The sequence below is a fragment of the Chlamydotis macqueenii genome, chromosome 6 (genome assembly GCF_036417535.1).
Source record: "Chlamydotis macqueenii isolate bChlMac1 chromosome 6, bChlMac1.mat, whole genome shotgun sequence".
NCBI classification, from domain to species: domain Eukaryota; kingdom Metazoa; phylum Chordata; class Aves; order Otidiformes; family Otididae; genus Chlamydotis; species Chlamydotis macqueenii.
The window spans coordinates 31,897,541-31,911,710 of record NC_141561.1 but is presented as its reverse complement, the minus strand read 5'-3'; the positions used below and the strand labels follow the sequence as shown (position 1 = coordinate 31,911,710).

General features: G+C 37.4%; 1 protein-coding gene across 5 annotated transcripts in view; it reads right to left on the bottom strand.

Annotated features, from left to right (window-relative positions):
- HECW2 (HECT, C2 and WW domain containing E3 ubiquitin protein ligase 2) overlaps positions 1-14,170 on the bottom strand; it is a 184,344-nt gene that overhangs the window by 20,542 nt on the left and 149,632 nt on the right. For all 5 annotated transcript variants that reach the window (XM_086751466.1, XM_086751467.1, XM_086751468.1 and 2 more), the window contains 4 exons: positions 12,013-12,096; positions 8,800-8,909; positions 4,771-4,891; positions 2,459-2,572 (listed from right to left, as the gene is read on the bottom strand). In XM_086751466.1, the coding sequence (XP_086607592.1) occupies positions 2,459-2,572; positions 4,771-4,891; positions 8,800-8,909; positions 12,013-12,096 (429 nt within the window). The remainder of the gene's footprint in view (positions 1-2,458; positions 2,573-4,770; positions 4,892-8,799; positions 8,910-12,012; positions 12,097-14,170) is intronic.

Sequence of the window (14,170 nt, the reverse complement as noted above, 5' to 3'; positions counted from 1 at the left end):
AAAACCAAAATGGTTTCCTATCATGGACAACTGTTGGACCTTAATCTTGGCACAAATACCGGGATCAAGAAAAGGGTCATCTGGAAGACTCTTGCAAACTTCTGGGATAATCAGACTCACAGAAACATTGTGCTTGACTACAGCCATTTCATACAGCTCCTTTTGTACGCAGAGTTACTGTGAGTCATGTTAAATAAATCAATCATGAGAGTCCTGCACTGCCAGTCAGATTTATCCCACAATTAAAGGCTTGGCACAAGGGTGAGAAAACTTCATCCAAGAGGTATGCAACCACACAACAGCTGCAACTCTGGGGCATTTGGGTATTCAGGAGCAGAGTAATATGTTGTTGGCAACATGACTCAGGTCTCCTAGGAAGCACCATTAATACTTCAGATTTACCACTCTTAAATGCAAAGCAGCGTCAGCTAATAGTTAATAGAACTCAGGGAAAATAACTTTAAGGAACCATATTCTTTGTATCAAAGTTTTTTCATTTATCACCACATGAAGTACGAATGTAAAAACATTAAACTAGCATGACAATTGCATGACTGTAGAAATTGAAGGTTCAAGGAAGATATCAAACATCGTGAAACAGAATAAAGTCATAAGAACAGCAATAACTATGTTTGAGTTGCCTCACTAATAAATCAATAGTTACTAAAATATTTTGATTTGTGAGGTTTTCATTACTCATTACTTTAAGATTTACGGTTCTTTACTGAAAGGAAAAGAAATGCAAGAGCAAACTCCCACTTAAAAACTTCAAAAAGGAAAAGGAGAAGCAAATAGGAAACAATTAGCTTTCAGTATTCCTCCTCCTCATTGTCCTCCTCTCCTCCACCCTGACCTGTCTTTCTACACCTAACTAAATGAATAGTTTGATGTGATACATATCCTTGCACCATCTCTGTGGAAACAATACTGTTTGCACACATCCTTTCTTCATTCAAAACACAGATTTGTAAATAGAGAATTTGCGTCATTTTAATTTGAGTTCGCTCTTAATTAACTCATTCTTTTCCATTAAGATGACAGTCTTGTGTAAAGCTGGATATAATGGGAGCAGGACGTGTCACCCCCATTTCCAGGTCACTCTTCATCTCGCTGTACTGAGTGATGAAATGCAAAAGCCTGATGTCTGATGAAAGGAGACAGTCTATCTGGATCAATCTCTATCTCACCTCTGACCTTAAATTTTCCCTTTCATTTTTAAATCTTAGTCAAGGTTGTAGCTGTGAAAGTAAAGGCTGGTAGGACTGTGTGAGACAGGCCTCGTTCCTGCATCCCCACCCTGCTCTGTCAATATAGTGCAATCTCAGCCTGCACCAGCCTTGTCATTCCAGTTCTGAGATTTTTCCTCAGACAGCACGGTAGTATTATTTATACGGACAAGCCCACACTTGGCTCTCAGCTGTCAACATTTTTTTTATTTTAAGATTTCAGTGAGTCCTTATTAACACTAAGCACTTCTGGGTGAACCTAAAACAAACAACAGGATTTAGGGGTTTTCAAAGACAGATTAATTTTATCTAATCTTGTATGCAGTGTTTCTATTACAACTTGGCTACTTTAAAGACTCACACATTGCATGGAAGTAATGCACACTACAGCATCCCAAGAGCTGTGTGCTGCAGTTTCCTAAATACCAAGAAATAAAATTTTGAATGTATTTACAAATATATTCATTAAATGTATCCATAAAAATATTTGTGCCTAAGGCAGTAGGCTTTAAGATCTGACAAACGGGGTACAAATCAAGAGACGAAAGAGGCAAATAGTACATTGTTCCAGTTTCACTTGCAAAGAAAATCTAACTACATCTTGCTTTGCAATGCACATCTCGCAACCTGTAACACGTTAAGACACAGACTGAGCATTCTCTGAAGTGACTTTGAGATGTCAGGAATATTTGTGTTTATTTGACAACCAGCAACAGCCTGGTTGCTTTTAGTTGTGAAGCAGGCCTTGGCCTGGAGAGGCAACAAACACCTCCTGCAGTGCCGAGGGCTTTCAGCTCCCATTGCCTCTGCCAGGAGCTGAATTAAGGATTAAGCTGCTAGCCTGCTCCCGAAGCACCCTCCCTCCCACAGATGGCAGCTGTCTTTTAACAACCACTGGAGATATAATGTCAGCACTGACAGAAAAGAAATATGAATAACACGAGAAAGTTGTTTGTTTTTCTTTGCTTTCCCAGCAACATTCTGAAACACACACCAGCTATTGTGAAAATTCACATAAACACATGCATTACTTCTTCAGAGGCAGGATATATTACATTTCACAATGCCTAAAAAGTCAGCTTGAACAGCTGTTATGTTCTAGGCTTATGTATATGGCATTTCCTGATTGCAATCCTTCCTCTTTTTACTCTAGACCACAAGAAGTTTGGTGAAACAGCAGCTGCAAGACATACTGAGTTTTTAGATCACATTTACTTCCCTGTTCTACTCACCCTTCTTCCCCAACAAATGTGACATAGAGTTTATTTCTCTGCAGGTCTTTTCTTGAGTAGCCCATGATTTGGTTAAAGGCATCTTCTAGCAAGTGATCTCTCCTGATGATTAATCTGAAGAGCAAAATAATTTTGAAACAGCAATTCATGAACATGAACCACAGCTGGAAACATCTATTTACACTGCAAGGTAACAGGGTGATTTCACAGAGATACACTTTTCTGCTGGCTAATTTGATCCAGATCAGGCAGCTTCTGTCTGTTAGTCTATCTCCCTCAAGGTTCTACTTTAGATTCCCATAAAATTTCTCTCAAAGAAGTGTAGGTTTTGGTTTGTTGTTTTTTGTTTGTTTTTTTTTTTTTTTCTTCCTACCCTGGTTCTTCCTTTATTTAAAGCCTTCAATAGGAAAGATCCTGAAGTGGGTATTTTAAAATCCTTTTGTAAGGCTGGGCCTCTAAATCAGTCCTACAGTAAAGCAAGAATCTAACCTTTTATCTAAAAATCAATCTTTTAACAAGGAAAAAGATAAAACCATGGTAAAGTCACTGTATGGTAACTCCAGAATCACACATCTCTACATTATCCCCAGTGTGATGGGACAAAAGGTCTAGAAGGAATGGCAATTGTTTGTCCAAAATCAGACTGAAGTATTACATGTGAAAACATAATGTACCTTCTAAAAGAAAAATTGTGAAAGTGAGGAAGTGTCACAAAGATCTAAATTAAGCAGTGAAAGAATCCTCCTTACTTAAACATTTTATCTTCTGCCAAAAAAACCCCTGTGTTTAATTAGTTTCCTGAAACTTAGCTTGCTTTATATTCAAAAACTGTCTTATGTGTGCGTTTGATCAGTCAGTCAGACCGAAGCTGGGAGCTGCTGCTGCCCGCAGAGAGGCAGCTTATCCCCCCACGCAGCCTAAGCCAAGTCCTCACCAGCCTTACTGCTTGTGCAGAGATCGGCCAGTGATCGCACTGTGCTATCCTGCAAAGGAGACAGAAGCAGAGAGGCCAGGAACTAGCGAGGCACCTGGGCAACAAGAGGACCTAGGCAGCATGCAAGCTGTGCTGGGGTCCTGGTTTGAAAAAAGGAGCAGGTCAGTGTATGCCTGGGAAAGCAAACCAGACAAAATTTCTGTTCAAAAATCAAGCTGTTGTTCTGCTGAAAAATCCACAGTGTGATGGCAAATAGGTCAGGGGAAAAAAGGTGCAAGAAATGTAATGGATCTTACAGGTATCAAATGCCATCCTCTTCTACCAGCTATTTGCCCGAGCGTTCACGATGAAACTTTCATAGATTAAGTTTTAAGTGTTTATGATTTCATTACATTACAGGCAGACAATGTCCAAAATGCCTCTTAAGACTGTCTAAACAATATCATTTTAATCCCATTTCAGTTGTGGAAAACTTTCAACAAGCTCATGTAAGCAAAGTCTGAGCTCTGCACAAACTCCTGCAAAATGCGAGAAGGTTGTGGGAAATTTGAAAAAAAACAACAAAAAAAACCAAAAAAAAAAACCCAAAACAAACAAAAAACCCAAACAAACAAACCAACCAACAACAAAAACCCCCAAAACCTAACCCCCTATTCTAATAGAATAAATGGTTTTTAAAAAGTTCTAGGTCCTCATGGCTACTATGAGGCTATACAACTATCAGAGTTTGATAGCTGGGACAAGACTTGGTAATTTACAAAATTATGAAAGCATCTTATGATTATGATCCTTAACATAACAGTATGTAATCACATGATTACCAAATAAATGAAGGAGGGAAGACCTCACTCCAAGCACTCTCGTATTCAGAGTACTGAAGTAAAAATATTACCAGTTTTTTAAGGTGATCCTTAGAATTTAACAACATTTAATTTTATGAGTCCTCCTTCTTAAAGAGGACTGTGATGTCAGTAAAGACAATGATGTACAGAAGAAAAGCCTATCTAGTTTTTTCAATGAAAAAAAGACATGAGAAAATATAACTGTTTATATCATAGCAATTACTATAATGGAAGAATTCAGATGCCTCCTGTTCTGCATGTCTCTTCCCAAAGCACTTTTTGGCACTGTATTAGTAATATTGTTTGTATGAAAATATAGTTGGAGGAAACAGAAAATAAATGCTTAGAACTTGCTGCATCCTCTGCTATGAATCACATGCTGGCATTAAGTCTTTTATGGGAGGCTTTCTATTTCCAGAAGTGCAAGGGTAACCATAACATCTGCATTCCTTCTAACGGGAAGAAGCTTGTAGACGTGCAAGGCAAGGCAAGCTCCCTGAGAAACAAATCCAGTTTCATGAAATTCTTCAACATACTTCAGTTTCCCTGGGCCTTGTCCATATCCTTTAGTCTCCAACTTCCTGTAAAAGTTCCTCAGCTTGGCTTCAAAATCTCTTTTGTAAGGAGCTGGAGCTCGGGCATTGGCACGTTGAGTACCTGGCAGGAAGCAATAAGCAAAGAATGAGCTGTAGTGATATGAACTGATTAATGTCTCATCTTTTACTGAAGAGATTCCTTAATAGCAAAAGGCATGGTATGTGTTTGGTTTAGTCACCTTTATGAAGAGTAAAAGCTGCATATCTTCAAATCTGCTCTGCATCCAAGACTTTTTAGTTGCCCATTACCAACAGTATCATCTTTCTAAAGTAAGTCCTAAGAGAGCAAATCCAGGTCAATGCAAAAGATGGATTAAAATCAACTGGAAAGAGTTAACTTTTGTTTGTCAAGTACATATCTAACCTTTAAAAGATGTCATGCAATAAATGTTCTGCTCTGTTCTGGTTTTAATATTATCAGGAAAAACAAGAACTCAGAAATGAAGCATAAATAGACTGTACTCTGCTGTGCCCCTGTTGAGTACATCAAGCTGAAGAAGGAAGACTTTTGGAAATTCCCTAGTAGAATTTTTTCCTTAAGGCAGTACCAGGAAGAAAAATATTGGAAGAATGGAGAGGCTAACAAAATTAAGTTTGTGGAATTTTTCACATGTGACTGCAGGAACATACATGATGGTCATCTAAGTGAATTTATTTTTGAAAAACTTTTTGAGGGTCAGTTTCTTAAAAGTAGGGAGAAATGAGATCTGTATGCCAAAAAAATTGCATACTCCCACATCTGCATGTATAAGCCTAATATATACAAATTGCATGTTTAGTCTGATCTATTCTGAATATTACAACCACTAGAACTTCCACTGCCTCCCTGGATAAATTACTTCCATTGATTTGATTGCAAGACAGTGTGCCAAAGAGGCAGCCACTCTAGCCCTTTTACGTTCATCTTCTCACCCCTAGTTTTTGTAACACTAAATTCCTTCCCTGCATGGTTGTGTAGACATCCCCCTCAAAAAACTCAGAGGATGTTTAAAACTTCTCATGCCCTACAGAATAGGCTGACAGCTACTTATCTGCAACTGGTGGTTTTCTAACAGGCCAATAGTGCACTGGAAATACAAATGAACAGTTTAAAAGCACACACATGTAGACTTCTGCCTTTTAAGTCACTTCTTATGCAAGTTTTCTTTTGTCTCTCTGTATGAAACTAAGCCAATACAGAAACATGTATTGCTGTGTGTGAAGGCATGAGAACGTAACATTCCAGGTTATGAAAGAGAGAGAACGTGTATCCGTTTAGCCTGTGGGCAGAGACCAGGGGAAAAGAGAGCAGCGTGCTTAGCCACAAAGCATATATGTCTGACGGCAAACGCGACGAGCACATTCTGCGGAAGTGGCTGCTGGAAGAAGTTGCAGAGTCTATCTCTCTGCAGAGATCAGAAAGAGAACAAGCAAGATCAGTATTTACACTGAATGCCATTTACAGGTCTTTAAAAGACCTGTCTGACCAGAAAGCCACTTGCCAATTGTTCTAGGTTTGGAGTGATGTGCGGGAGGAATAGAAAGTGTCAGGGAATCCTCAGAGCACCAATGGGAATAGGCAGGACCCCTCTGGAAAAACAAATCATGGTCACTGATGAATCTATAGTGGTAATCCTCTTTTACTGAGAGCAGGAAAGGCTTCTAATGGTACACTTAGCTGAATTCTCTAGAAAACTTACAGAAAATTGAAACTGTAAACAGCCTTTTAATTATTGGCCTTTTCTCCCCTGCTTTGTTTATTTTGCTTCGGGTCAAAGTGGGTACAGAAATGTAGTCACTAAAAAAAACGCAACAAAAGCCATACTTTAATCTCAACCTCTGAAGGAAGTTTTGGCTGAGAGATACTGCAGAACATAAATCTGACAACACATTACTTCATGGTTCAGAAATCAGTAGTATAATATTCTGTCAGCACATGACAAGTCCTCATAGCAAATCAGATGCATATGCCAAGAAATTCCTGGGCAATTATAGTGATTACTTCCGCCTTGGGAACAAAAGATGTTAATGGAAGAGCTAAAAAAAGCCAGTGGCGTGATAATCACATTTGATTTTATATTTTCTAAAGCAAATATAAAGAGTAGCTTCATGACTATTCATCTTTTCCAAAAGAGAAAGTACAACCAATCATGACTGATCTGAACAATGGATCCTTAACACACAACCTTGTGAAGTGCAGCACCGTCAGTTCAGCTGATGAAAAAACTCAGAGCCTCCACAGAAATTACGTGCTACTTACAATTTCTCATCAAAAAAAGTCATTTGTACACCAACACAAATATGCGTACTCACAGACTGACAAGGAGATTCAATGGTCTCTCCATACTTTTCTATGAAACAGAATAAAGATTACGATTTTAAGGAGAACGGGACTAAAACCATCACTGTTCATCCTTTATTGTGTGCTGCTACTTTGAAGAATAGATGAGAACATCACATGCTGGAGATTGAATGCATTTTCAAATAACTTTGTTGGAGTGAAGCCCTGCCCAGCATGCTCTGGTGCATGTACTAGTAATGAAGATATTATAACTCTGAAAGCCAAAACCGTTTTTACTCATAAAAGATTGCCAGGTTTGCAGTTGGAAATAAGATACACACCTGCAGGCTTCATTCTTCCTTTCTTTTCAACAAAGGGAAGCAGTTATATCTAAACCATATGTACTGAAAATGTCAATTTTGCTGCTTTGCAGAATGCCGTGAGATCACTGAGGTCTTCAGATAGTTTCTTCGAATAGGTCCTACAGAGGTCCTTTGTCCAGCAGCAGGCAAAGCTACCTCTCAGGACATGTTTATGAATGGTTTTAATCTGGTTTCTTGAAAAGGCAAAGCTTTTTATGAATGTGAACTGGGAAATGCCCATAAAAATCATAGTACTTTTTCTAAATAAATTTTCTTATTTTCTGAAACTACCTAGAGTTGCTTACATCCCAAATGTTCTCTACTTATCTACACTTATGTTCTCAAATTTGTAGGAAGCCACTTCCAATTACTGCAGTGATTTTATTTTACTTACCTATTATCTTCTTGAGAAAACTAAGAATAGTGACATCAATAAATTTCAAATTGCTGTAACTTAGCCTTTAGAGGTCAAACGTAACTTGTGATATTTGAAATAACTTAGTTCTGATCTGCAACTAAAATAATATGTGAAATATCGATTTCATTCAATTCAGATGTGTATGCCCAGACAGCTGCAATACGCTGTCTTTTGAACTCATGTTAAGGGACAACAATCTGGCTTTACATAGAATTGTCACTCATTGCTCCACAGCCCTATTAACACTGGCATTTTAATGTACAGTTATTAGATCTCGTATTTTTAGTTCTCTAGGCATCAGAATCCTGGCATGAGCAATCACTTAGTTGTTTCACATCAGTGAAAAACAAATTTGCATGTTTTACAAGTCAGAACAAAATCACAACCTGTGAAGCTGTAATACACCAATCTTTTTCTACAGGCAAAACATCTTGTGAGCCCAAGGCAAAGGTTCAAGTTTGACAGACAAATGCAATCCACTTATTGACTTTGCTCAAAAATAGGACTAAAGCTTTGTTGTTGCTGGAGCAACAGAACTTCAGAAAGGTGGAAAGTCACTACGTGCAGCATAATGTAAACTAAACGAGCTCTACTGTAGTATCCTAATGCAAGTAAAGCAGTGACAAGCTCACTGACCACTCAGAAGGTGCTTCAGCTCATGTAACTTTACCAATTTAAAAACTGGAAACTGCAAAGGGGTAGGTTATATTTTACAAATAGCAGGTTCTTGGCTTTAGGCTGGTCTGAAAGTCAATTTCAAAAGCAAACAAAAAATTACAGTGAAATAATTTTTCTATTGGTTTTGTTCTCTGACTTCTGGGAAGGCAGCAGGAGCATGCTACTGACTTTACTGGTCTGGAGCTGGTCCTTACCAAGTATGAGAAATGGTTTCATAGAGCCCCTGCAGCAGCTGTACCTGAGCAACTCACCTGGAGAGTTCTGAGGTGAAGACACCGGTGAGCCTCTTGGGGACTGGCAATAACTAGGATGAAGTAAGGCATGTGGCGGCACATATGACATTATCTCCTCCTCAAACAAGCTGGTAAAAAGGAGCAAACAACATCTTTATTGGAATAAATGGCATTTTTCACTTTCTAGGAATATATTTCTAGTTACTAGCCTACCTTCCTTCCACTATGCACACTTAGGACTGCTACAAAACATTTTATTGCCATTCCCTCAATCAGGCCTTACAAGTTACTAGACAGCAGTAATTACCGCTTTTGTGGGACATCACTATAAATAACGTGATATTTGTTTTCAAGGTTAAAATACAGTTAATCAGCCTTTAAAATGTGCCTTTTTCTTTTTTTAAATCTGTTCTTATTACAAAGAGGTCAATAACCTTGGTCACACTTCCCTGGAAAAAGACCTGCAATAGTACACAAAAACCACAGAGACAAACATTCTAAGCCTCCAGGATTAAGAATCACATCTGAACTTGTTGAATGTATAGAACAGTAAGCTTGCTGGCATAATAAGGTATTTCCTTATTTTATCTTTAGTACTAACACTGTTACTGAAACGGGTATCACATCTAGTCTGCTCAGGCTGAGCTATTTCATGCCTCATCTATCATTGCTGCACAACATTTAAGACAAAAACAATAAACATTTTGCAGCCTATTCACTCCATCTGTGTACACAGAGTTTATATATCTATATACATAATTAAAATTCCAGTCTTTTCCCAAAGTTGACACAAGCAAATCCAAAAAGAGACAGAATATCTAATCATAGAAACATAGAATAGTTAGAGTTGGAATCAGAATAGATCTGATATCAAAGCTTATGTTCAATGTTAAACACAACACAGCTAAGAATAAACTGCTGGGATCATATGTAAAACTTATTTTCAAAAACTGAGCTACAGAAAGAATCATGAACCAATCTGTTACTATAGAGCTCAACCAATTAAAGCAATGTTCAAATAAAGGATGTTTCCTACCAAGTTTTTTCAAATACCTAAAAAAACTTTTTGCATGAGGGATTTTTTTTTTTTCTTTTTTTTTTCTTTTTGAACAAGGCCCTTTCTGACAGTTCTTTTTAAGTTCATGACCATGTGTTGTTTTCTGCCAAGTTACATTTTGGTGCTGAAAATGTGATAAAACATAAAGCACTACTTCAATCTTGGATTAAATTAAGAGTTAAGATGATGATTTGTGTTGTATACCAAAAAACATGTTTGGAAGAAGAAACTGAAATATTTTCTTCTTAACACCTGAAGCATAATATAATACCATTTTTAGATTATTTTTAAAAATATGATGCACTGTCCTTCAGTCCCTGAACACATAGGGGTTTGTTTGTTTGTTTTTAATTAGCTGCAACCTTATTATTTACTGAAGCATGTGCAAAACTCTACAGTGTTCCCAAGGCATAAAAATATCAGAATAATGATTCCACTCATTTATTACTAAATCTCAAGAGTGCTTTACAGGACAATTATATCATTCCGCCCTAAACGAAGAAACAGAGGCATGGAAATGGGTACAGTCTTCCCCTTGGTCATCAAAGTACCAAGCTAGATACAGAACGTGGGGGTCCTGAGCCCCAGGATTGAGTCATCATTATTAGAGTGCGGTTTTTTCAGGGTTTCACAGAGAAGGGTCATGATGACTCCCTGCTAGAAAATACTGTTAAAAGTAAAAATCCACTGAGACTAAATAATGGTAAGAAAATAAATGTCATCATCCTCGATACACCACTATTTTAACTTAGCCCACCAGTATTTACTCACAGTAAGCTCACAATAACTTGGTCCAGTCTTGAGGTATAACATCCAACATTTTAAGAAACTAATGGATTCGTAGATAATATTTTATCACACATACTCAGTGCAATGGTACTATTAGTTTATTCATGAAATGGGAAGAAAATCCTCAAGCAACGCTTTTCACTGAAGATTTTTTTTTTTGAGAAAAAAGTAGATTAAGAGAAATAAAATCTGAAGAATATTATAAATATATTCTAGCGGGGCACTGCTTACTACTCTTCTCTTAAAAATTACTAACACTGATTATTGCTTTTCTACGAAAGATTGCACTCAAAATTTTGAATTTGCTTTATTTCCACTGTAAGAATTATTTGCAGTCTTTGCTGTTAACAGAACACTAGAGGGAACAAAATCCAATCAAAGAGCCATGATAAAATCACTCATGCAATCTTTATTTAAAAACAAATAGCTGAAGCCAGATTTTTCTGTGTAAAATGTGTATCATCTCCATGCGTTATACAGCAAAACAAAAATCTTAAAAGGTTTTTTTAAGAAACAATATTCTCATTTTAAAAAAGCTTCAGCATGGCTTTAAAATGAGATTTGTTTATAGCTGCAATTAATTCAGAGATTTAGCAACCAGAAAGGATTATCATTATGCAACCTGACCTCAAAACACTACTACTAATGCCAATCCTATTTCACTAGATTCAATTTTAAATGTACTCATGAATTTCTTGATGCACTTTTGCAATGAATGAGAATATAACATGAAGGTATAAGGGTTTAATTCTAGCAAAAAATCTGCCTGATTTTTTTAGTTAATTGCTTAAATGAAAAGTATTAAAGAAGCAGCTTCCCATTTCTTGAACTCCGTAACAATATTTCCTTTATTAAAGGGGACAATGCTTGACAGCATAGTGAAGAGGCAGCAAGACATTAAATAATAAAAACACACCTCAAGTATGAACGTTCACAAATACAGATTTCCCAAATCACAGAACTAAACAGATGCATTCTTGAAGCAGCAGAAGGCACATTCTTGGAAAGAGGTCTAAACTGCACCACCTGTCTAAATGTCAGAGCTGGATGCAACAGGACAATAAAAGGTGGTCTGGGTAAATTCATATAAATCACAAGCACAGCACTCTTGCACTTGCCTTTCCTCAGACATATCACATTCTATCACTCCTATGGAAAAATGTGGCCTCCAGCTCCCATCTAGAAACTGAACATGATGAAGAAAAAAAAAAAAAAAAAAAAAAAAAAATCTGACTCTTGAGTTGTAGCTCTCCCAGCTGCAAGTCCAAGCAAGCACTCAAGGGGAAATGATTAGGTCACAAAATCAGTACACACCACTCACTGAAAGGCTCCCCAGCACCTGCCACAGCATATACCATATGTGCATCAAAAGCAGCTGTGCCTACCTGAGTAACATGACAAGGTCTGCATCACTGGATAAACGCACCAACCCAGGTGTTCCCTCTGTCCGGATGAACTGGATCTTCTCCCTGTGTAAGCAAAAAAAGACTTCCAAAATATCTTTTGCAAATAAGGCACCAACATACACCACAGCAACAAGAAAACTACAAGGTATATCATAAAAAACTCTGGGTTATGCTGCTGTATTTCAGAAACCATTTTTTTCTCTGCCACATCATGTCTATGTGAGCAGTGAAATATTACAACCAAAAAGCTAATTTGTTCTGAGGCACTATTCTTCTGTCGCCCTCATCTCTTCAATGCTCAGGTTGCTTCAGGTAGTACAGCCACCACCCAATCAGTTAAAAAAAAAATAAAAATAAAATAATCGGTACTTCAAGTTCACACTAGCTATGTCCTTGAATTCCAAGAATTCCAAGTAGGAGGCTGAGCCCTGCCAGGAGGACACTGCTATTCAGAAAGTGAACTGTTTAAAGAGGTACTGTCTTTTTTGAACCTTTGTACAAATGCAAGCCACACATCACAATATATATTTGTACACAAAGTGTACAATATACACTTTAAAGCAAGGTTTTCGTAACACACTGTATTTAAGAGATCTTCCAGAAAATCCCTTGTGCTATTTCTCCCTCTCTGTCTCACCCAAGCACACACCAGTCCTCTCAGAGCCAGTGTAGTCACTGCCATGGAATCTATGCATCCTTAACTCTGAGCGTGGTAACATACAGATTTTTAGGATCTATATTGAATGTAATACCTTGGGCTAATTCCTGTTCTTTTTCTCTGTAGAATTTTTTTTCCTGTATTCTAAAATGGAAGTACATCCCTTTTATTTTCTCTCTATCAGTCCGAGGTATAATGATGGTACAGCAGAGAAAGAATGCACAGTGTGGGTTTTCACTTAGGTCTTCGTTCATCAAGTGTTACAGCAATGTCATTGGAGTTGTTTAGTCTCACAATGTGTCAAACAGACATGGATTCCAGTAACTTGCTAAACCAGTACCTGAAAAGACTAACTAGGAAAAATGAAACTAGGATCTTAAAAAAAAATATAAGAAATGTTACTGAAGCATCAGCTCTAAAAGAATATAGCAGAGGTATAATGGCAGATAATTTACCTTAATCAAATATACTAACTTCAAAGACTAAGACTAGAACGGAACCATTCAGCTTAACAGAATGACTTCTCTGATCAATTTTATTTAATGTAAAATAAAACTGTTGATTAAAATCCGCAATCATTCTTCTACAGCAGTTAAGTTAGACATATCTTCAGTCTACTTATGAAGCAAGCATATAGAAGGATATATCGTCTCAACTGAATGAGGAGTTAGAGAAACCAGTATCTCTTATCCTTTGATCTTCCATTTTTAATCTGAAAATAGTCTTTTCTTAAGAAGGGCTCAGCTTTTGGCAAATTATGATTCTGTAATCAGGAAGTAAGATTCTACAAGAAGCAGAATCTGACAATACTAACAGATCTTTTGAACAGTCTGAACTCTAAATTAGCAAAAAAAAAAACCCCACAAAACACATGAAGAAAATTACACTCTGATTGCTATCAGAGTAAAGGAAGCTAAGCACTCTGGGGAAAGGAAAAAATAAATAATAAAATTAATAATAATCAGAAATTGTATACTATTTCCTAACAGATTAGTTTGCTCACATTTCGAACCAACCCCAGTGGGACAAACTTGCCTGTAGTGATAATGGGTGCAACATAGGAACTCTTTTGACAGACTGAGAACTGTAGATTTTTATTTTCCTCCTTTTCTCTGTATTTTCTAGAGAATGTGTATTCTGGTAGTACGTCATTTCAGGTCTGTCAGCCAGGATTTATTTAGCAGCAAATCTTGTTAGAATATGATGCTCTAGGAAACTGCAAAACAGTGCAGCTTGTTGGATTTTGGGAACTTGCAGGACATGGAGGAAAATGCATCAGTAAGTAACACTATGAGAACTGAAAAAAACGAAAATCAGCGCTGGCTGCTGTGACAGTGTGGACAGGCACCTGGAAGACAGAGCACTGCACTGGCAGCACTCTGGACAGGAAAAACTGCAACCATCAAACTACCAATTTTAACATTTATAGTGTCCACAGAAGAATAGATACAGTCATTTGAGTCCTAGTCACTAATATCC